Raw genomic sequence first — 26,346 nt, 5'->3', positions numbered from 1 at the left:
AAGGCAAAGTCTTGTAATTTTTTTTTAACTCTCTGGAACTTTCTACGTGACATAATCAGTTGGTAATTCTGTTGATATTTTATATTATATCGGTATAAAACAATAACTTTTTTTCAATGTTTTTGTATTTCATATCTATACAACCTGTGAATACAGTAAAATCATAACACAATAACACTATTTTTGCTCAATAACAAAATTAAAACCACAACAATAAACGTTACAATAACAATAGTTCATTGAAAAGCAACCAGAAATATTACATTAAAGTTAATTTCATTACACATTGATGTTTTACACTTAAAATCAGTTCAAAATTTTTTTAATCAAAACTGTTTTTTTTCTTCTTCAATTTTATCATCGCCATGTCCATCATAATTTTATTCATTGAATTGAAGCTCATTAATATCATTATCCTCATTGACTTCTGTATATCCATTGGTTCTTAATATATTATTTAACTCATCAGCATTAACATCAATAAAATTATTCTTAGCTACATGCAAATTTGAATTTTCTTCTAAGTTTGTAGATATAGCAACTCGATATCTATCAACTAACTCATCAAGTCGAAAGACATCATTTCCCGCAATTACTTTATCGTTACTATCCTGAACAACTTGGACATGACCAGGGGCGGAGCTAGGATTATTTAATAGGGGGCCAAAATAATATAAAAAGATATATTTTTTTTAATTTACTATACATGAATTGTAAAAATAAAAATAAAACTGCATGATTTAGTTTTATTCAAAAAAGTAACTACAAACATATGACGATCTTTGTATAAGATAAGAAGTTTAAAGCAATACCAAATTAAGTCAAAGTTATGAAGTTAATTTCATATATCGAAACAAACATAAAAAGATTGATAATTTTGGTGATAATAAGGTACACGTGAGAAAAAAATGATAATTTTGGTGGTTCTGCTAAAAACAAAACATAAAAAAATTCAAGTATAATCGAAACAAACCCATAAAATATATCCAATTAATTAGAAAAAACAACATTCACTATAACAAGAAATAAAAAAATGGTAAAACTAGTAGATCTGGAAAAAAAAAAACAGAATTATATATATATATTCATCAAATTTTTAACAAACATAAAAAAAAAAAAATTAGTCACCAATTAACTTGTTTTGATGAAAAAAGTAGCAGCTTTGCTTTAACCTATTGCTTTATATTATTATATTTTTCAATTAGGGTTAGAGAAGAAAGAGAGAGAGACAATAGTAAGTAAAGGAAAGGAATTAAATTGTAAAGTAAAGGAAGGGAATTGAATTGAAAAGCTTATTACACGGAGGTATAGTTTTAAAATCAAATATAACTAATAAAATAATAATTTATTACTATTAATTATTACATTTAAGAACTAAAAAAAAAATTTGTTGGCCTCTGCCGCTGGACACGACTCCTGGGTTTGGTTTTCACTATGGATAACCAATCAACTCTAAAACGATCCTTTCTAAAGAAAAGAGTGTAGATATAATAAACTTGTTGGCATATCTTGGCAAAAATAAAGACATCGTCATCATTGCGAAGTTTAGCCTTTATATTAATTTTGATCAAACCATGGTGGGGATCTACTTTGATTTTTTATCGGTAGTATCATACCAATAACATTTGGATAAAAAAATTCTATTATGCTTACTATGATATTGTAATTCAATCACCTCTTCTAACTTTCTATAATAATTAACTTCAAACACATTAGAAGTTTGATTCCTTAACACAAACTCCACTATTATAGGTGTTTCTACCCTAATCATACTCTTCAGTATAAAAGACACATCCATGGATGAAATACACGTTATACCACTTGACATTTCTTTCATGACCCAAATATAGTATATTCAAACTACCACTACCTTCAATTTGATAAACTAAGTATAAAATCACAATTATTAATAGTTAAGGAGAAAGGTATAATGAAATCAAGTATTAAAACAGTTAAGAATTATTAAGTACCGCTTATATTTTTTTTGAACTACGTGGTAAATTGTCCATCTTGTAATTGAAAAATATAAGATTCATTCTTATCTGAATTTGGAGATACTTAAAATTGATAATATTGCCTACGAGAAATTATTCAATCTATCATATTATGAGAGTATAAGAGAAATAATATTTGAGAATAGCATGTTAATATTATATTTACTGAATAAAAAATCTTAATTCATCGTAATTAAATAGAACATAATTATATACATGTTTGAATTCGATTTTTGTCAACTATCTTCCCCTCGCTGTATTTTTTTTTATAAAATTCGTCCAAGATTTTGAAGTATCCCATCTGAAGTATCCTACATTTTGAAGTTCAAGAAAAATAACTTTCGAGTTTGAATTACAATTATCATTATTATTTTTTTACGACGAAACATAACTTTAATAAGTAGAAAATACATAGCCATCCATAACAATTGCTTCTGCATACAGCTAATGTTTTATTGGAGGGTAACACGTACACTGCACATCACATGAATATTGCATATGATAAGATGAAAGATTTCTTCTTCTTTTTTCACCATTTTTAATTTTTGTTGACAGATAAGGCAGACCAAAGCAATTAATACAATATTTGCGCACCCCACCTGAAAACAAGTATCTATTACATCAAATATTATTGACATATATAGATAGCTAGCTCAAGCATATTTTAGAAGAATGATTATGGTTGTTTTTTAAAATGTTTTTCATTCAAAAATACATCAAAATAATATTTTTTTTATTTTTAAAAAATTATTTTTGACATCAGCACATAAAAATGATCTAAAAACACTAAAAAAATTAATTTAAAACAAAAAAAATAAAAAAAATAATTTTTTTCAAAAATATTTTTGAAATGTAAAAATAAATAGAGTTGTATAACCTTATTATTGTGTTTTCAATTAAACACAAAACCTCCTCCCTGTATATAATTTGCATAACTAATTTCTTTTTAATTAGATAAACTACCCCGATTAATGAGTAAAAAACCGATGGTTATTATCAAGATTTATGTTTTTTTTTCTTTTTTTGCAAAAGAAAAGTTATAATTCTTTTATACTGCCTAAAACACACGATTAAATATGAAAGCACCCTTGTATCTTTTATTATTTTGTTTCTTAAGGAATTTATAGATTTAAACTTTATTTATTTTTTAGATTCTTCAACTTTTATTATGCATTTCTAAAGTTCATCATTTTTCACTTGAATTTCATAATACATCAATAGCTGAAGAATCTATTAGAAAGGAAAAAATGAGAAGATATTAACGAAGCTCAATCTAGTAAGTTCTCGTATAGAAGTGAATAATGTAAAACAGTGGCAGAGGTGATTCAACAGGCCATGGAAAGGGACCAGCTATTTTCAGAGGATGGGCCATTCATGCGTCAGGTGAGTACAGACACTCGGGTCTAGGAGACGACGAGCATAAACTGCATGGTTACGTACAAGCCTCTTCTTCACAAGGGGACTAGCGGTAACAAAAAAACAAAAATAAAAAGGAAAATTCAACTGAGCATAACATATATTTGATCCGAGAAGTAATCAATCCAAGAGATGGAAGAATTGACATGCACAAATCACACCTTACACAAACATTTGTCAAAACTACTACAAGAGATGGACAGGGACTGGCATATGAGAGAGGAAATTTGTCAAAATATCCCAGCTTTACACCATTTCTGACGTACCCTTTATAAATTGAAACCGACTAATTTCCTTGCGACGAAAAGCCTTGGAGGAAATTACTATCCATCTAGTACTAGACATGGAGAATGAACAAGTTGGGTTAATTTTGTTTGTGAAAATATATGCTACGAAAATATCATACACTGTCGGTGCCCCGTCCAAGTAGGGTTGGATTATAGAGCTAGCTAGCTAGCTAGCTAGGAACTATTCTCCACTGGCTACCCTTTCGTCGCATCCGAAAGAACATGCTGTCTCTATTGCCTTTTCTTTAGTAAAACGCTTTTGCTGTTGAAGAAGACCATGCCTTTCTTCAGGCCACATGTTATTGAAATTTTAGTGAACTTGGCTAGTACAAATGTGGAAGTAAGTACATTCCAGCAAAGTTGTTAAAATTATTATTTTGACTCGGTATGAAAAATATAAAATAAATTAGAATTATAAAATTATAAAACCATAAAGAATTTTAAAGTGCATTAAAAAAAATTCATGTTTCAAATAAAAATTTATACATAGTTCATGCATCTTAAAATACATAGTTCAAATAAAAATTCATACATACATAATTTAAGTAACTTTTCATTAATTAATAATTAACAAACTTAAAATAAACAATTTGTTAGTGTGTCATGTAAACTAAAACCAGCTTCATTGTCTTCATCTTTCTTATTATTCCTCAAACATTCATCAATATCATAATACATGTGTTAGAATAATAAAGCATCTAGATATTAAACATCTCATCTGAGCTATCTAAAATGAAGTACCATAATACTGAATTCAAAAACTAATTAAAATTAGTAATCTAGTTAACAATTTTGAGAAGTAAAACACTGAATCTAAAACACATAATAGAACTCATGACTTATGTTTTTTCTCCAAATACTTTATTTATTAATTGTAGTGTTCAATAAAATCAAATATTTCACCCCAGAATCCTAGAAAACCATTCTAGAAAATAAACAAGTTAAACCATCAAGGTGAAAATAGTTGCATGTATCATTCAAACATAAAATCCATAAGAAAATCATTTTTACACAACCAAATTAAAATTCCAAAAAAAAAAATGATAAATTAGTTAAGATCAATTGCAATAAAACTATAATACCTACTTAATTTCCACTTGCACCTTAACGGGATAAAACACAGATCTACTATGAACCCAGTTAGCAGTTCATGATCAATCTTCCCTGCAAAACATGACCAGAACTTAATTGTGCAATGCCATGTTGCCCAAGTTCCTCAATGGGACAAGTAATCCAGGCTTCTAGAGACTGTGAACGACTGCTGACAGAAGCAATATCAGTAGAAAACAGAATCTTGCTTAGCCTTCCAAATGCATGGAAAAAAAATTGCCAAAAACAGAAGCAATCTACTAGAATCCAATTTTATTAAGATGTAAATTAGCAAATTAGCAGTTCACCGGCATATGAGTCAAATTTGCTTAAAGTTACAAATCAAAATAAAAAAAAAATAAAAAAGCTCATTAAAATATACTCAAGCATTCACAAACAGTTAGCAAACACTGCTAAAAAAAGGTCTCTCTTTACATAGACTCAAAATGAACCAATTTCCGAGTAATAATAAAAAGTGAAACTATAAACCTACTTCGAATGAACTTAATTAAGACCAAGAAAACTACCTAAACAACAGTCAGTAAAGATTAAAGCATCCAATTAGACAACTTTAAATCACGAATACAAAAAACAAATATATGTTCTTACCTCTAATCTGTGCAAATTAATATTGCAACCAGAGAAAATCAATCATGAATCCAATCAAACTTAGAGCCTGCAAATCTAATCAAACTAATATTAGAAACCTTAAAAATAGAGTAAGAAATAATTAATGATATTTTAGTTTATTTGTGTGCACTGTGCACCGATAAGGAGACGGATAGGGAAAAAAATAGCACCCTTGGTAGTCAGCAACAGAGAAGAGAGAACCATTCGGACGGAGAATAACTTACGATGGTTGGTGGAGACTGGAGAGACGCCGTTGTTGTTGTATAAACTCTAGATCTCACGGTGGCTGGTGAAAAGAACGGTGTTGATGATGGAAAAATAAAAAAGAAGAGGGCTATTGATGGTGGACCGGTGGTTGATTGTTGGACGGCTAAGAGAAGGAGACTAAGGATTTAGAAACTTAGGGATTTTGATTTTGTTCCATGTGTGTGAAATTCGATGAAAGAAAGAAAGTGTTACACTGTTACGTGATTTTGCTTTGTTCTGTAATAGCAATAAGCCAATAGTCACTGGACACCTGGAGCTGGAGAAAACAGTAAAGATAAATTATGTTCTTTGCTGAAAGCGTTAAATCGGTGGTGAAATCGCTATTTTATGCGATTTCACCTGATTTTAGCGATTTTATACGATTTCAACCTGATTTCATTTATTTTCGAGTTTTTAAGACGATTTAGCACGTTAAGTATATATTAACTCGTAAAATTATATGATTTTACAAATTAAATCACAATTTTAACAATCTTGCAATCGAGCATCCACGCTCACATGTTAGCCACGTGGTAGAGAGAAAAATGATCCCCACCCAAAGGCTTGGAAGACATAGTCATGAGGTCATTGAAGAACTGAGCTATCACTTCATCAAGCCTTAACTGCACTGTTGGAGAAGGGCTGTGGCAGAGACAGAGTCATGAGGTCAATAATTAGGACCCCCTAACCAAAACCACTAAAGAAACGCAACAGCTATCAGGATCGGGACCCTCCTTGTTTGCAACACATGTTGTGCCTGGATCAATCATTGAAGATGACTCTGACTCTGCCTCTAGTCCAGACCAGTAACTAGTAATGCAGTTGCTTCCACTTTCATTTGTGTTTCCCACAAGGGGAAAATACTTGTGTTGTTGAGAGTGTGAAAAGAAATATCAAGATTGATAAGAATATTATGATAGTTACAAAATAAATAAATAAATGAAGAAAAAAAAATCCTCCTTGTCAAAACGATTTCCCTTCAGAGTTTACACTATCGATGAATTAAAGATCAACCTGTCATTAGCTTGATACAAAAGAATGCAATAAAGGCAAAGATAAAAGCATGCCCTTCAAAATAAAGGTCGATGCATCAGCATTTTTATTTTATTTTTTTCATTATGTACTTGAGTGGATGGTTTAAACAGACATGTCTCCGATTTTTTTTATTCCGAGACAATAATCAAACATTACCTTGAAGATCAAATCAACAATTTTAGAGTGCTATATAACTAGAACACGATTTTTACGAGCTACTGTTGCTACAAGCTGGGGATATAAAAGCTCTTGAGTAATTTTCTATATTGATGCTGAACCAGATAGAGCTGGACCAAGTTCACATGCTTCCAGCACTGATAAGGGCTGAGAACATATAAATTCCATCCAGCATTGTATTCCCAGAAAACATAAGATGCTAGAAGTTAAAAAAAAAAAAAAAACATTTTTTTTCTTTTGAACAAAAACATGAAAGCCTCACAAGATAGGTGAACCGACAGCATATCAAAGATTATCATCATTACCAGAATCGAATGCTGGAAAGGCAAAAACAAAAAATGTTTAAACAAGGAGAATACATCATCATCAACCATAATATGGAGGCTGACCAGGAGGTGAAGCACCACTAGGTCGCAAGTTTGACTGCATCCCTGGGTGGCTCATTGCCATAGAAGCCACACTATGAGAAATTGGGCTGCTATGTGAACGGGGAGAGGGGCCTGCATGTATTGCAGCAGTAGCATAAGCAGACACTGGAGGTGTTGGATATGTTTGACCAGGATAAGTGCCAGGAACTGATGCATAGCCTTGTCCACTTGCCTGCATGGTTGGATCCCAAGCTGGCACTTGCCCAGGAGGAACTTGAACTGGAACAGCAGCAGTGGTAGCATAGTTATTCCCAGTGTACATTGAGCCAGCCTGAGGATTCTGCCACATTGTAGGAGCAGTGTGAAGGCCAGGAGCTTGTGCTGCAATCAAACTTGCATCTGGGATGGTGTAATCTCTACTTTTATCACTATAGGCCTACCAACAAAAGCAACTGATCAGACTCTCCAGATAGATTACAAAAACAAGAAAAGAGGATCATATCCAACCAGAAGGGGGTCATCAAGTGTCAAGAAGCATGCATTTTAAGGACCAAATCTTTTTCTTTTCTTTTTTTTCATCAAGAATAGATGCACTTTTTTTTCTATCAGCATCTCTTTTATTTTTCCTTTTACTATTTTTCTCATGACATTAAATCAAAAGCACATATTTTTATACCTTTACATTGAGATCAGTATGACGAGAGTATGATAGATGAAGCTTACAATAGCCACCATCATAAATGCAGTGTCCCTCCAGAGTTTCTTTGGCTACTGCTGCAATCGCAACATCTGGAAAACAATGAAGACATGATTACTGCTTACGCCTATCTAACAAATAGAGCACATGCATTGTTAAAAACCCTGGCCAATAAATAAGCAAAGAGGATCATGAATGGTCAGAATAATGTTAACAAAGAACGTAATGTCATGATGGTAATATTAATCAGTTTCAAAAAACATAAACTCACAGTAAAAAAAAAGATGATTTGTGACCAGTTGTAATTTGGTAGCATGACAACATTTAAAAAAAAATGGTGATAGATTGTTACTATTAAAAAGGATTTGGTGTAGCTTAAATAGGATGAAATAGAAAAATGGCATTCGTTCAGCCAACCCCAACAACTTTGGTATAGAACCTCTTCAAGCAGGGAAAGGAAATTCTGGCATGACTAAAGCTCCTTTTATACCCAAACCAAAAGGAAAAAAAATGGGTAAGAGAAATGGGAAAATGAAGAATCCAAATAAAGTTCAAAGTCTGATTAAATGAGCGTAGAATATTTATTTCAAGCTAGACGAAGATGTATCTAATCCTAGATGGTTTCCAGAGCTGGAAAACCAGATAATCTGACAACTAAAGAACTGCATTAATCAAAAAAGGCTTTCAACCTGATGCAGGTAGTCACCGTAAATATACACAAGTCGCAAGCTAAATTTGTGAACAATTAATCATGACAGAAGGCATACCTGGGTACTGAATTAGCGCCTGTGTTCCACCATTTTTCTCGAATATAGCAATCTTCTGGACAGTACCAAATGCAGAGAATACCTATAATGAACAGGCAGAGCACAGTATGAGTAAAACTCATTAAAAATAAAATCCCATGTAAAGGAAACATGTAATCACATAGGTCTTCCTCACAGTGTGAAGAACATCGATGGTGACGGCATACTGCATATTCTCAATTGATGCAAGAAGCACATTGCTCTCAGGTTCTTTCTTCTTTCCATCAGCGCCAACAGTAGGCTGGAGAAAACAGCTTATCAGTGAATATTCAGTAATGCAATTCAAAAAGTAATCAGAAAAGACTTACCTGAACAGGTCCCTCGATTGCAGTAGGATTCACAGGGAGATATGGATTTGTATAGTCTCTGCAAAATTTGGAGATAAAATCTACGAGTGTCATACAAACAAATATCAAACCCTATCCATGACTACTGGTGCATAAATTTCAGAAGCTGCATCAAAGAAGGAACATAACAAAAGATATAGATAAATGATGAATAAGTAGACACAACCATGAAAAAATATGTTAAAACTTTTGCAAAATCTATTGGCTTGCTTTTTTGCAATCCTCTGCTAGATAGAAGATTCAATAAAGATTAGGATAAAATGGCCTCTCCAAATGAAAATGAAAGTTCGAAAATTTCCACATTTACTTAAAGATGCACAAATATCATCAAAGAAAAGACACAAGGAAGACAATAAATTGATCAGCTAATTGATTGTTAATGGTTTGTTTGGCCTTGTTGTTAGATGGGTTGAAGCAAACAATTGCTATGAATAGCTTGTTATGAAAGTTAATATTTTGCCACGTTAAGATTATAGGAAACAAACTTAGCATTGACTTCAGAAATAAACAAACTTCAAAAGTAGACATCAAAAAACAATATGGGCAAAAAGGATAATAGCAAGTGCAAATGCAATAAACTGCTACCAGAAATTGAATAATGCTTGTATGAACAATGTTTTCATTTAATGAAATTCAGCAACCAGACACCAAATATTCTAACTAAAATGGCAACTGCAAATGCAATAAACTAGTATCTAAAGATGAAGGAAATTACTAAGCGTTCATGACAATACATCTGTGTTCTGGTTATCAGGCTTCCCTAACCTCCTAAATGACAAAAGCACACACCAATTAGCAAGGCCCCGAATTCCAAAACAGATGAAGTACAATAGTGGTGAAAGATTTTGAACAACAAATGAAATAGAAGAACTGTGAGAAAACATCTAAGCATTTGACCTCTTAATAGTTGGGACAATCTTATTACCTGCTCCTATGGGACTGGAACTTGATATTGAGATCGGTATGCGCAGAATACGAAATGCGTAAGTGGCAGGAACCAACATGCTCTGGAAGCAAGTACCTGAATTTATTAAACATAATACCATAACATTACAAATTAACTATGCTTGCCATACTAACAGAAAATTCCCCCAAAAAATAAGAGGATGGAGTGGGGGTTATTGAAGGTTAGGAAAGGAAAGAAGAGCATGCCTGGGTATGCTTCTCCCATCCAAGGCATTTCTTGCTGAAGATGCAGTTTCAGAATCAGTGAATTGAATTAATGCCTGCAAATATATTGGGGGAAAAGATGATACTAATATAAGGAAGAAAAAAAAGCAATCTCAAGAAGATCGAAAGCATTTTTTAACACCTCACCTGGAAACCAGCAGCCTTTTCGAAAGTAGCAATTTTGTGCACGTAGCCAAAAGCAGAAAACACCTGCAAAAAGTTTTAATGATATGTACATCAGATTCTATAATGATGATAGAATGAGGAATTCGACTATACTCCATTTGGGATCGCCCCAATCATTGGCAAAAAGACACGAAACAAAATTTCCAAATATATAAGAAATAAGTGCAGAATGACACCTGTACATGAATGCGTCAAGATAGACCTTAGAAAGGAGAATGACGAATGATAATATTTCCAAACTGTCTCCAACAAAAGAATCTAAATAAGAGGCATCATCATCTGTGATTCAACTGACTTGAAATAAAATTAAAGCAGTATTTAATACATAATCCAATCATGGCGCTATTTCCATGTAAAAAGTAATAAAACAATGAAATGAATCTTCCACCAAAGCTATAAACCAAAATGTCCGATTAAAAACTGTGGAAAGTTGATTCAAACCAAAGTATTGAGAATGCCAACTCTTTAAGATAAATGAAATTTTCAAAGCAACTAAAGAAATTTTTACACGAGTAGCCATCATCTGCACATTAAGTATGGTACATCTTATAACAGGCATAATTACAGAGAATAACATTAATGTTATACTTTTTCCTCCACTCTTGTATGAAATTGCACTGGAAAAGAAAAGAAGATAGACAGGAAAATGATATCTTTTCCGGTGCATTATATTGTCAGAAATTTGTTGTCGCTAACACAACAATAGTGAGCAAAATTGCAGAATTCACATGATATAGGAGCCAATTCCACAATTACAAACCTCTAGTAGGGCTACATGGTAATGACTGATGAAATATCTTCATGATATACGAGCCATTTCCACAATCACGAGCCTCTGGTAGGGCTATGTGGAAATCCCTCCAAAAACAAAAATGCATCAACTAGTAAGCTATGCTCCTGAAGCTGCTTATTTTCTTTATCACATTTTTAACTCCAATACAACATTCATCAATTGCCTAAAAAACCCTAATTCTAGGAAGCTTTTTCATGACTTCAGCACAAGTAACCAACTTATTGCATTTAAAAAGCAAAAAAATATATCAACAGAAATCTTGAGAAACGAAAACAAATCAAGATTAAAAAGAAAAGGCAATTACCAAGTGAATGACATCGATGCTGACATCACCAGCTTCAACACCCTCGATGGTAACCAACAATACATTTCCAGGATTATCACCTGGACTCTTATTGTTCACAATTTCATGCCTATTCGAATATTGAATATACACCGTTTTACCCCGAACCTGCGCTGGGTCCGACGACGACGCATAATACGATACCATTTGTATTGCCTGATTTTGGTCTACCTGAAATGAGATTCACGACCAGAATATGCTAAGTCAAATTATTCTCTCGCCTAACTCTACAAATTATGACAATACATTTTCTACTCCTAATGAAAATTACTTACGAATTCGACAAAGGCTTGATTCCGATTGGCGCCCACATTGCACTTAGTATTTACGATCCTTCCGAAAGGTTTACAGAGTTCGATTAGCTCTTCTTCTGTGCACTCCCATGGAAGGTTTCGCAGATGCAAAACCTTTGATGGTGTTTGTGTGTATCGGAATTGTGGCTGTCCCGAAGTTGACATCTATCTATCTACCTATTCGAGATTTTTTCTTTTTTGTCTGGATGTCTAGAAAGTGATGGAAAGATTTTCCCCGATAATTCTTTTCTGGGTTTTGGGATGGTGTGTCGTATGACAGGAGATTGTGGAGGTTAGGTTAAGGTCGATTGTGATTTATCTCTCTGCGTGCGTGCGTGGGAGAGGGAGAGGGAGAGATTGGTATCTTGCTTGGATTCTAGAGTTTTGGGCGGAATTACTCATGTGCCCTTAACTAGTGGACAATATTTTTGCAAATAATTTATCCTCCAAGGTCTTTTTCGGCATTAACGAGCTTTTTCTGTTTGTAGGGGGCTTATTTTTGGATTGGGTTTTTTTGAAATAGGAGTAACATGATGTATATCATGTTGATAAAATCCTTAAGGCTTCTCTTCTTGCATGAAGATTGAAAAAAATTTGAATATAAAAAATTAATATTTAAAAAAACAGAAACTTTTATGTATTGTTATAAAATTTGGTATAGCACTTCAAAATTAAAAAATCTTGATCTAGTTATGTGTTTAGATCAAGTTTTAAATTAAATTATATGGAAATTATCCAACATGATCTTATTTACTAGGTAGATCCAAAGAAAAAAAAATTAATCAAATAATAGAGAATAAAATTAAATAAAAATATCATATGAATGGATGAAATTAAAAAAAATCAAAAAAAAAATAAAACTTTCATATTAAAGGAAGGAATTAGAAACAAAAAAGATATAAAAATGGTCAAAAAGTTTTTATTATATGATAAAAAATATAAAAAATAATTTACCATCAATCGAATACCGAATTATTAAATTAAATAAAAACATCATATTAATGAATTAAATTGAAAAAAAATAAAAAGAAGCAAAAACCCCAAATGACTAGTTAAATAATCCATGAGCCTGTTAACAAAAACCTAGGCATGTGGGCCTATATTATTTTTTTACTTTTGATAAGGAATGACAATATACCATTTGCTCTCTTTTTTTCAAAAACAATTTAGACGATATGTCAACTTTCCTTGAGTTATTTTGGCCACACATAAACCATTAATCTAAGACTCGAATATGTTAACTAAACATATAAAATTATATCAATAATGTTATTTGGATCATAAAAGAAAATATTGCTTCTCCAAGTGCTCGAACCCGTTATCACCACCACATATGAACCATTGAGTTTAGACCTGAATTTATTAGCTAATCACATTAAATTATATATCAAGTTGGTTTACTATTCTTATGAATAGTGAAACTAACTAGTTGATTTAATTGTTTTGATAATAAAATGGATCTAAATTAAAGGAACATTTGATTGCATCAATAAAAGGATTATTTTTAGATATACTTTGTCTATTAGTTTTTTCTATTTCATTTTTTTATCAAAAAATGGTTTTTGGGATTAATCAATTCTTCCTTCTATTTACATGAAATAGAATTATTAAGTTAAGCTTTTAAAAATAAGGAGATTTTTTTAACCTAAATAAAACATTGGTTGTGGATTTTTAGCCTTTGAATAGTTTTTCATTAATTTTTAAAGCTTATAGCATCATCCTTTTTAAGATTAGGTGAACTTTTCTCTCAATTTGGTTTTAGAATATTACTCTAGAATCATTGAAGTCTTAAAAGATTTTTACTTATTTTCTTAATCAAATATTTGGTTTGATACCCTACTTTCTTGTATTTTTCTTAATCAAAAAGATATATTAGATTGTTGGAATTTTATCACAAAAACCTAGTTATAATTTTGTTATTAAAATAATTTATAGCCCTTGAAGTTTGAATTCCTTGATGAGTAAATCATGGTTGTTGAAAACGAGTAGGGGGTGAATGATGACATAGGAACCATGCATTTTGATGTAATCATTACTATGTCAAAAAATGGAGTTGGATTAGTTTTGATCTTAATGAATCATAAGCAATGCTTTGTGGCCATTAAATTATAATTTGAGTGCACCAAAACATGGTAGAATATCAAACATGTATACATGGTTTAAAAGCAACAATGGATATAAAGATTTAAAAGTTAGACTTATATGGTGACTCATTATTGATAATATATCAGTTGAAAGGTGAATGGTAGATGAAATATGAGAAGTTGAACCATATCAGGAATATATTACTAGGTTGGTTGCCTAGTTTGAAGATATCAAATTTACTTGTTTAAGTAAAGATAAGAATCAATTTGCTAATGTTCTAGCTATTTTAGCTTTGATAACCAAGATTGATTAAGGTGAGAGAATCCAACTAGTGTATATTGAGACTAGAAACGTCCCTACATATTTATGTTGTTTAGCATACAAAGAGTTTGATGGAAAGTCATGGTATCATGACATTAAGTAATTTATCAAGAGTCGTTCATACTCACTTGAAGCTTCTAAGACATATAGGAATACTTTTTACAGGATTAGTGATGGATTTGTATCTCAATGTCGAGAACTTGATGTAGTTGAAGTTACGAAAGCAATGATGATAATATATGAGGGTGTTTGTGCTACTTATATCAATAAACACATAATGACACATCAAATTCAAAGAATTGATTACTTCTAAATCATCATAGAATGAGATTGGATTAACTATATTCAGAAATGTCATAAATCGTATATATAATGATAGGATAAATGTTCCTCCAACACTACTTCACAACATGTTGTCGTTTTGGCCATTTGTGACGTGGGGTATAAATATGGTGTTGGGTTTCCTAAAACACATAATGCAACAAAAGAAATAATTAAAAAAAAAACATTTAAGAGTCCTAATGATCATATTATATAATATAGGATCATTTAGGGTTTGAGTGAAGATTACTTAAAGATCACATCTTTTTTCTAATATTTCATCAACTTCTTCAAGGCTAAGTTGTTACAAACCACAAGTTGTCCAAGTTTTTGATCTCTAATAGTAATTCACATAAACCACTAATGAAAAACCCTTATGAGAGAAAGATAATTATATCTTTGAGTGCTAGTTCTTTTTTTTTTGTATTTTTTTGTACCATGTATTCTATAACATTTGTACAACTCTCTCACAAAAATATAAGGCATGACATTCTATTTATAAGAAAAACCTAATAAACCTATAATCAATCCCCCCTAAATAATATCATATATATTATTTCAAAATAGTTTAATTCAATCAAGTCTGTACTTAGTTTTTCAAGGTCTAAAATTATAATCCATATATTAATTACATTACATTATATTTTAGTCCTCAATCTCTAAAATTTATTCATAAGTCACACTTGATTAATTATCTCAGATTAATTTTTGTCAATAATTCTTATTGTATGTGACTCATTAGGTTCCTAACAAATTGGTCTAAATATAAATCATAATCCTAATGAAAATAAAATTATATAAATTAAATAATTTAATTTATTATCAAATAAATAATTAATTGATTTATATTTAAATATCAAGTGTACCGTCTAGTAATGTGTTATGATCTTCTAAATATTAGAAAAGTTATACATGATTTGACTTAACATTTCAATGACTAGTTTCTTATTTCTTATAAAATGTGTCTGCTTTATCATATCATGTTTGTTATCAATACCATAGTTATTGATTCTTTAAATAAGATTTGAAAATTTTTCCACCTTGTGTAAGGACTTCACAATCAATATTATTTGAGAACATGTGGAATGATTTCCTTAATTCACCTAGGGTAATGAATCTTCTCATGATTACTCAAATACCTTTATATAGTTCATGATATACCCAATATATGCTTTTTTGTTATTAGAGCAACATGTAGTTAGAGATAACTTATGATCTCAAGTTTAAAAATCACTTACACAACTATCATGTAAGCCTTTACATAAATTAGGTGATCTCTCCATATGAAATCCTTAACTTATGAGAACAATTATTTCCTTTCATAACAGAAAAAATAATATATATTAGTCTCAACAACTCTAATTAATGTTAATATTCAATCTTAATAGAGTATTGACTATGAATATTTAGAAACAATGCTTTGATACAATAGAAATCTCATAATTATAACAACTTTATAATTTTCTTTGCAAAGCTTTTTTACCCCCAAGGACCTTTTTTTTACTTTAGACTTATTAGTTGAATATAAATAAATATTAAAGATACAAAATGTTTTTGTTAATAATAAATATATCTTGCATGAACAACATGTGGAACAATTTTCTTAATTCACCTAGAGTAATGAATCCTTTCATGATTACTTAAATACATTCATATAATTTATGATATACCCAATATATGCTCTTTTGTTATCATTTATTAGAACAACATATAGTTATGATCAAAACATAATATTCTCTATATAAGATAACTTAATGACCTTAAGTTTAAAGATCACTTACACAACTATCATATGAGCCTTTATATAGATATAAATAATCTTTCCATATGGAATCCTTAACTTATGAGAATAATTATTTCCTTTCATATCAGAAAAAGACAATATATATATATATATATATATATATATATATATATATATATATTCAATCTTAATAGAGCATTGACAAGTTACATGACATATATACTAACAATTTTCCACTTACATGAAAATATATCGCTCATGTATATAATATCATATCGTTCTATTTGGTGATTATACTTTTGTTAAGATAGTGTCTTAGTAAGAGGATCTATGAGATTCTCTCTAGTGGACACTCATTTTATCTTTAAATCTTTCCTTTATTGGATTATTAATGAAACATTGATGTCTTTATTTGTACAATGACTCAATTGTTATCATGGTACATGGTTACTAGATCAACAATGTTAGGAACACCACTTAGTTTAATGATGAACTTGATCTAAATAGCCTTTTTAATTATTCTAGATATAGAGATGTATTTAACTTCAGTTGTAAAGTCTATTGTTGTCTCTTATTTGAAATTCTTTCAGCTCATAACACCATCATTTGGAGTAAAAACATATCCTGACTTAAATTTATTATCATCAATAACTGATTGAAAACTAGTATCTGAAGAGTCATGAACTACTAGTTCATCTCCTTCATAGACCATGAAGACATTATTAGTTCTTTTCAAGTACATAAGAATATTTTTAACTATCTTCCAATGACTTTTATTTGGATTATATTGGTATCTACTCATTATATTTAAAGCGTAAGATACATTTGGTCTTGTATATAGCATCTTATACATTATAGATCTTGTATCTAAAGCATATGAGATCCTTTTTCATCATATTTCTTTATCTTGTGTATATAACTTTTTAAATCTATCTTTGTAGATCTTTATTCTCAGTATATAGGCTGCTTCTCCCATATCCCATATCTTTATTGACTAGACTAAAGAAATATTGTTTCCTATCAATAATATGTCATCTACATATAATATTAGAAAATCAACTCCACTTTCATAACCTTTTAATAAATATAAGGCCCATCCATATTTCTAGTGACATCAAGCTATTTGATTATCTCATCATAATAGATATTTCCACTCTTTGAAGCTTGTGTAAGTACATAAATGGATTTTTATATCTTGCATACTTTATTGGTAAATTCTTTAAATTCAAAATATTCAGGTTATTTCATATACACATCTTTATAAAGACTTTCATTTAGGAATGCAATTTTAACATTCATTTGTCAAATCTCATAATCATGGTATGCAGCTATAGCAAGCAAAATCCTTATGAATTTTAGCATAGCTACCAATGAGAAGATTTTATCAAAATCAACCACTTGTAACCTTTCTCAATTAGTATAGCTTTGTATATTCATATATTGCTATGCATATCAGTCTTTTTCATAAAAATTTATTTACATCCAATGGATTTTATCCCTTTAAGTGGATCAACTAAGATTCACACTTGATTGGTATATATGGAATCCATCTCAGATTTCATAACCTCAAGCTATTTTTCAAAATAAATATTAGATATTACTTCCATATAGTTTCTTAGCTCACCAAGTATAACTAACTTGTCATTTTCAACTTTCATTAAAAGTCCATATCTTATTGGTGCATGATATGTACAAATATATGGAGTTCTTAAGTTTTTTAGATTCAGGCTAAATATCTAATATTATAGACTTAAGCTTAGGTTCTATTTGGATATCAGTTTATAGTTCTTAAACATTTTTTTAAGTTCTATTTTTCTTTCATTATTCCTTTCAAGAACAAATTCTATTTTTACGAATATAGCATATTTTGATACAAACATCTTTTACTTAATGAGATGATAGAAATAATATCCTATAGTTTTTTTATATCTCATAAACTTACATTTGTCTAATTTAAATTCTAACTTTTCAGATATAATAATATTTACATAAGAATTATATCCCTAAATATTTAAATATCATAAGTTTGATTTCCTATCATTCTATATCTCATATAGATTTTTATCAACATATTTCAATAGAACCCTATTTAATTGGTAAATAACAGTTTATAAGGCATAACCTTAGAAAGAAAATGAAAGGTCTGCATAACTCATCATAGATTGCATTATATCCAATACAGTGTAATTTCTTTAAGTATTATAAGTTTGGTCTCATATCATTCCATATCTTATATGGAGTCTTATCAATAGATTTTGATGGAACTTTATTTAAATGGTAAGCAACAATTTGTATAGCATAGTTCTATATAAAAAAAAGTGAGAGGTCTATATAACTCATTATAAACTACACCATATCTAATATGATTCAATTTCTCATTTCAAAAACTCCCTTATGTTGTGGTGTTTAAAGAGGTGTCCGTTACGAGAGAATCTCATTTTTTTTAAATAATCTTAAAATACTTGGCTCAAATATTCACTACATCGATTCGGTCAAATTATTTTGATACTATTTCCAATTTGTTTTTTAATTTCACTTGTGAATTCTTTAAACCTTTTAAATGGTTCAAACATATATTTCATCAAATACACATAACCATATATTGAATGTTCATCGATAAATGTGATGAAATATGTGTATCCACATATGACACGAATCATCATTGGTCCATATAAATCTGAACATATTAAACCTAATAAGTTTTTAGACCTTTCATTCTTTCTAGTCAAGGGTTTTTTAGTCATCTTACACAGTAAACAAGTTCATACGATTCATAAAAAAAAAGATAAAAATATCCTCATATATGTAACTTAGTGATTCTTATTTCATTAATATGACCTAGTCTACAATGCTATAAATATAATGAATATTGATTATCTAATATATTCTTTTTGCTACTTATATTGAACATTAGCATTTTAAGATCAAATATATATAAACCATTCATAAAAATGGCAGATCTATAATAAACATCATCATTATAAAAAGACAACATTTGCCTTCAATAATAAATTGAAATCCATTTAAAACTAAGTAAAAAACAAATATGATGTTTCTAAAAAGTACTGGAACAAAATAACAATTACCGAGTTCTAATATTAACCCACCTGGCAAAGTTAAATAATAAGTTCTTATATCAAATACAATAACCATTGCTTAGTTGCCTACTCATATCTTCACTCTGCCTTTATACAATCTTTTATTTCTCATTAGTTCCTTCATATTCTTACGAATGTGAAAACCACATCCAATGTTAAATATCCAAGAACTATTATATGAAGTAAAAACATAATTTTCCAATCATAAACAAAACATAAGTGTTCATAGAAGAACCTTCTGTCATCTTATAATGGAATAATTTTCATAAGATCTCATACCTCTCAGCTCTAATAGCTGCATCAAATAACTCTTTGAGTAAACAGGTTTCGTGAAGGAACATGTTCAAATTACGTTTCAAAGCATCTAAACTGGCGTCCAAGTTTTTATTTCAGCAATTTATCTCATTTAAGTCAAAGCTTGAAGATTTAATGCAAGGCTATTTCTTTTTTTTTAGAAAAATAGTTATTAAAGTACTTAAATGTAAACTATCAATTTAAGGAAGGACTATTTTGTAAATTAGAGATTAGGGTTTCTTAGCATATAAAAAGAAAAAGAGAAGGGAAAGAGGGCAGAAAGGGGGCAGCAGCAGAAGTGAAGAAACACAAATCTCCTCTCTACAAACTAGAAATAATGCTTTCTTCTATCTTTAAGAGTAGTTATTCCATAGATATGCAAGGCTAAGCTCATTTTCTTGGTTGCAAGGACACAACAAACCTTCGGATTTCAAGAACCGTGAGATTTATTCCTCTGTTTATTTTCATTTTATATTATGAATAAGTATGATTGTTTTCCTATGCATATTTTCTATGATTGTTGTTGATAATTGCTAGAGCGAACTCTAAGTTATTATTGTGAACAATCTATTGCTAAGTTTGATATCAAAACCGGAGTTGTGATATATGAACTTATGAAGCAACTAAGTTTGATAATTGTGGCGGAACTACGTTATTAAACTTAGGGAGAAAACTCAAGCAAAGGAAACACAAGATGCAAACATCTTGGTTGTCAATAGATCAATCAATGTATCTAGTTCTTGGGGTTGCCATTGAACTAAATCATTAATGCGGACATTGTGATTGTTTGTTGGTTAAGGTTAGTTATACGGCGGATCTGTTAATTAACCAATGTTAAGAAAAGATAAAAATTTAGAATATAAATTGAAGTTTCGTTTCAAGGATCGGTTTTAATTTCTATTGGTGGATGTGTGCTTGCGACCAAGGTTTGTTTTCTTGATAAATTTTGGTTTCATCTATGATTGAACATTGACCGGCATGACCCTGATTCATTCTCATCGCATCCATAATCATAGTCCTATAAGGATTACTGTTGTCATTTACAACTCCATACACGTTGCTAGCACTAAAAGTTGAACCAACCATCTTTTCTACCATTGTTTCGTGAGGAACAAATGGTTCTTAGACCAACACATGTATTCCTCTAAGAAATCTTTGTGAAGAAGATGTATCGTTACAACATCTAAATCAGGAAACTTTTTATTTTTACACCTTTTACATGGACACCCAATACCGCCTCCACTAATATTTCTTGGATTAGATGTTGTGTAATTAATAAAACCTTAAAACCCATTACAATAATTCATCATCAGCAATCCTTGGGGTGAATCTTGATACATCCATAAACAATTATCCATGACTTCCATCGAACCTATATCAAATAATGATGACAACATGTATTAATTAACTACTTTAACTAAATAAATTTACAAAAATATTGGTTTAACTCAAGATTATCCAACCTACTTTAATACTTCTCTTAATTCATTATCAATTATCTACACACACATAAATTTGTATACATTTACAGAAATTACAATTCGACAATAAAATTGACAAAATATAAAACAGACTCGTTAAACAAGTTATTATTTATTTCATCACAACACACCTGAGTTGGTAATGTGACACAAATTTCAACAATTTACAAACAAATATAATTTTATAAAATCTAAAACAAACCATAACATGTACAAAATCATAAATTCATACAACAAGTTTGTATGAGAAAAAATAATAAAACAAGTAAACACTCAAACAAAATACAACTACTATAAAAATATGCAATAAAAAAATTAAAATTTTAATATTGTGTTCAATTAAAAAAAATGGTAGATTTACTTAAAAATTTCAATCAGAACACAGATATTGTCAAATAAAGTGTTGTTCTAACTGAAAAAGTTCAGAAATAATAAGTTATGTTAAGATGAAGGGGGGATGAAGGGGCTATTTGTTTTGTTGTAAAGAGGTTTTTTAAGGAAGAATGAGAAATAAGGGAGGGGAGGGGAGGGTCGATGACCAAGTCATATATTACCCATTACAGATTGATTTACCGTTAGAATTTTTATGTTTGTCAATTTGTTGACAATTCTGTCAGTATAAGTGACACGTCACTATACGAGCTTCCTTGTTTGAATCCAATTGTAATTCCATTGGTAACGACATTCGTAAATACTTACACATCATCGTACTATTTGTTTTTTTTAATTCCTTGTATTTTGACTGGGATTCCTTCGGTTTATACCGACGAAATATTTCTATCGGTAAATATTGATGAGTGATGAAAAAAATTCGGTCGATAAAGATCACCCCAAAACATCGACGAAAAAAATTTGTTAATGATTCCGTTTGTATTTGTAGATTTCTGGTAGTGTTCAGAGTTTCCTAGCTAAGAAGGTATACACATTCAAACCTTGAAAATGGAGTGTATAAGACCTGATGGATCATTTTCTTATGTTCAATATGAAGTTTTGAATGCCTTGATATGTTGTTTGTTTTTCTGCCATTATATTATATGGAACCTTGATTTAATAGATGCCAAAGGTGGCAACAAAGAAGCAGGGGCACTTTCTGTTAATGAAAGGATAACCCCTACTTCTAGGTATTTGATTTGACCTTTTGAAGTGAAAATGGTTAAATTTTGAAGCTCATTCTATTAAAGATTGCTTTCTGTTTTGAGTTGGTAGCTTTTAGGATTAAAAATCAATGCACTTTTTAAGTTTTTGGGTTGTGTTGTTGTTTCTTTGGCCACAATTATGTTCACCACCAATAGTGTGGCTGTTCTGGGCATATTTTGTCTCTCTAGGCATTCTGGATTTGTTTTCCTAGGTTTAGGCAGATTCATCCATTGAATTTTGCCTAGTCTCAGAGCTTGTTTGGTTTAAATTCTAGTTTATATAAGTTCACCCATCATCATTGATAAGTAATCTAGGAGTTTTTTGCACCAATAATAGGTTTTAATGGATTTTAATACAAGGGTTTTGGTTTTAAACCGAAATTCATTTTGGCAAAAATCACGTGATTTTATTGATCATTGAAACCAAGGACCCCCTTATGCTTGATATGTGTAGGATCATGAAAAGAACCATCCCGCCCATTGTTTGAAATCTGCTCTGGATTGAGAATTACGTTTTGTGAAGGGATGAAGAACGTCCTTCAGTTTTGTTTTGTTTTTTATGCTTTGATCCGTTTTGATTGAAAATTCTTTAAGTTTTTATGTTTTTGCAACTTTTGATCTTTTTTGGTTTTGGTTTTTTTGTGGGTTTGTTTCTGTGTCAACTCAGTTGGGTCAACCCCACCGAGTCAACTCAGTCGTTTCAACTCGATCGGGTCCTTCTGACCGGGTCAACCCTTTCGGGTTGACCCAAATAGAATAAAAATAATAAATAACAAAGATAAAAAAGAAAAGATAAAGAAAATAATTTAAAAAATCAGATTTTGCCTTTCTGTTTTGTTTGGTTTTTTTTTTATTTAAGGATGTGCTTGGAAAACTTCTTTTAACTTTTAGGGGTAGTTATATTTCAAGAAACCTAGAAATAATTTTTTTTATGTGTTCCATATGACCAAATCTCTCAAAAATATATAAAAAATCATATCATTTAATATTTTCATACAAAAACAAAACAAATATATATGTTTTGGCATGCATTTTAGGATTTAATAATCAATTTATTAAATCCATGAGAATTTGACCAATATTTCAATAAACCACTATTTTTTTAATTCATGAGAATTAATGATTAAAATTCTAGTATAGAACGTTGGACCTATAAGTGAGGCTGGTATTTGAAATGTCAGGATTTGACTAGAAAATTCTTAGAGTTATCTAAATATTCACCAAATTTAATTGAGAGCATTTTCATCGTAATACACAAATTATGAAGAACCTTTTTTTATTTCGGTACATGAGTCAATAACAAATTATTAAACGCTAGATTTATTAATCTCAAATCCTAAACCAAAAATAGACCACTAAACATAAAATCATCAAAACCTTTAACCACAAAACAACTTACCTTATATAGGGTGCACTAGGGGTACTAAGACTTTTCATAGCCACAACCAGTCCTTTACCCTTGAATCTTTGATAAGACTAATACACTCGGGTTTTCCTAACGACTTTGAACCAAACAACCAGGTGGCAACTCCAACGACTATTACTTGTCTTTCGCATATATGCAACAATACCATTAATCTTGAGGAAAAAATTGCATTTAAAAGCTCAAATATTGTTAATCTCCTTGCAATGTTGGAACTAAGATATGGATGGAAAAATATAAAATATGATTTTTATAGTTGAAGAAGATGAGAGATATGTTTTTTGAATAATAGATGGCTTAACCAATTTCGTATCCATTTTTTATATTTATATAGTTAGGGTTGTGTATAATAACAAGAGTGCAAGGGTGCAATACACTATAAAAGATCACAAAACTATACAAGCTATGTATATATTAGGAGTGAGCAAAAAAACTGATAAACCGATTAAACCGAAAAAACCAGAAAAAAAATAACAAAAAAACCGAACAAAAAAAACCGAATTAACCAATTAAAAAATCATAAAAAAGTTCTAGTTCTGGTTCAATTCGATTTTGGTTTCCAAAGTCTGAAACCGATTGAACCGAACCGAACCAAACCGGTTCAACCAGGTCACCACCTAAAAAAAAGCAAGTATAAATAGAAAGTTTTCTAACCCTAAACCTACATTCAGCCGCCCCCTCTCCCTTTTCTCTCTAGCTCTCTGCATCTCCCCCCTCCCTTTGCTCTCTGTATCTACCCCTCATCTCTCCTCTCTGATTTTTCTTCATGCTAAGCTCCATGATTGTTACTTGTTAGTTGTTAAGCTCCATGCTCCATGCTCCTTTGCTTAAGCTCCATGCTCCTTCAACCACCCCTTCTGTCTATTCTCTATCTCTCATCTCTCAAATGATTTGAGTCAAATCTGTTGTCTTCTCTTCCATGCTCTCTATCTCTGTCTCTCATCTCTCAAATGATTTGAGTCAAATATGTCTTCTTCTCTTCCATGCTCTCTATCTCTATCTCTCATCTCTTAGATCTGCATGTTCTTGGCCCAAATGCCGTGGCTTTGTGGTGCTTGACAGTTTTAGTAGGTTCATCTCTCAGATCATGCTTCTATTTATTTCTTTCCCTGCGGCGATGTTTGGTAATTGCTTTTGGTAATGCTTCTGGTTGAATCCAGTAATCATGGACTCGATCTGATCTTTGGTGACCTCAATAGGATGAGATTTAGTGCATGCATGATGTTGGGAATTGCTTTCTATTTGTTTGCAATTGGTAGGCCTTGCAACATTCTCTGGAGAAGGAGTGGATTGAATCTGAAATTAGCTCGAGCATCATAATTTTGGTTTGAACAGGTTTGGAAGGGAAAAAAACCGAACAAAACCAAAATTAATCGGTTTGAATTGGTTTTCGATTCGGTTTGGTTCAAAAACTTAAAAAAATTAAATTCGATTTGGTTGTTTATTTTGGTCCAAAACCGGACCGAACCGAAAATGCTCAGCCCTAGTATATATGAAATGTAATTCCCATAATAAACCTTGTCAAGCTGAAGATGGAGATGAGCAAAGGTCACATGAGGAATAAGTTTAGTAAGAACATTAGCTAGTTGATTCTTAGAATAAATAAATCAAACCTGGAGCTCCTTCTTAGCAATTTTATCACGAACAAAATGATGGTCAACTTCAATATACTTAGTATGAGTATAAAAAATAGAATTCACAAATATATAGGTGACACCTTAATTATCACACCATAATATAGCTAGAGAAACAGAGAAAAACCAAAGTTCAAGGAGAGAATATATAAAACTTTAGTAGTACCATAAGCTAAAGCCTTGTATTCGGCTTCAATAGAAGAACGAGTGGCAATTCTTCGCTTCCCAACATTTCAAGGAATAATAAATAAACAAGATAACTTAATTGCAAACTTATGTTCATTAATACTATCAACTCAATGAACATTAATGAACCTGTCATAACCCAATTTTAAGTCCTTTAGAATTGCTTATTTTTATGTAAAAACTACTTTTCCTTAGAGAAATATTTAAAATTAAATACTCATATCTCAGATGTTTCTTTTCATAAAAAAAAAATATCGGTCTTAACAACTCTAATTAATATTTAGTTTTAATAGAACATTGACTAAAAACATTTAGGAACAATATTTTGATGCAATAAGAATCTTATTATTATAACAACTTTATAATTTTATATTTTAAGATTTTTGTTACACAAATTTTAATCAAAATTAGATTCATTAATCAAATATAATTAAATATTAAAAATAAAAAAAACTTTTATTAATAATAAATATTTTTTTATAAATAAAATTAATACAACGTGGAATTACATGACGTAACATATTATTCATTAGCCGTGAAGATGTTTTGAGTATAAATCACATCTGAATAGCAGCACTGCTGCACTAGTGAGATTCTAATTACTTTTGGTATCTATGCAGTTTCTGTTTCTTATCTTGTTTTTCTTTCTTTGTGTTTGCTTTGTTATGTGTTTGATGCGACTGTGGGTACGTTTGTGAGTGCATGTGCACGATTTACTTAATTTGTAGTTTTTGCCGAAGAAGGTA

At 30.5% G+C, this 26,346-nt stretch overlaps 1 protein-coding gene across 2 annotated transcripts; it reads right to left on the bottom strand.

The window, feature by feature from the left end:
- Positions 1-7,140: 7,140 nt before the first annotated feature.
- LOC133700015 (polypyrimidine tract-binding protein homolog 1-like) lies at positions 7,141-12,227 on the bottom strand. 2 transcript variants are annotated; one of them, XM_062123569.1, is made up of 10 exons: positions 11,860-12,226; positions 11,546-11,755; positions 10,410-10,472; positions 10,245-10,318; positions 10,018-10,113; positions 9,054-9,111; positions 8,882-8,986; positions 8,707-8,788; positions 7,919-8,031; positions 7,141-7,678 (listed from the first exon to the last, which is right to left on the bottom strand). In XM_062123569.1, the coding sequence occupies exons 1-10, from the start codon at positions 12,040-12,042 to the stop codon at positions 7,241-7,243; spliced, it is 1,422 nt and encodes a 473-aa protein (XP_061979553.1). In that variant the 5' UTR covers positions 12,043-12,226; the 3' UTR covers positions 7,141-7,240. The 2 variants fall into 2 exon arrangements, with proteins under 2 accessions (XP_061979553.1, XP_061979554.1); XM_062123570.1 differs by having other exon boundaries at positions 7,535-7,678; positions 7,966-8,031; positions 11,860-12,227.
- Positions 12,228-26,346: the final 14,119 nt, after the last annotated feature.

Source organism: Populus nigra, chromosome 7, assembly GCF_951802175.1.
Source record: "Populus nigra chromosome 7, ddPopNigr1.1, whole genome shotgun sequence".
In the NCBI taxonomy this organism is placed as follows: Eukaryota; Viridiplantae; Streptophyta; class Magnoliopsida; order Malpighiales; family Salicaceae; genus Populus; species Populus nigra.
The sequence above is the reverse complement of the archived record's forward strand: the minus strand, read 5'-3'. Positions and strand labels throughout refer to the sequence as shown.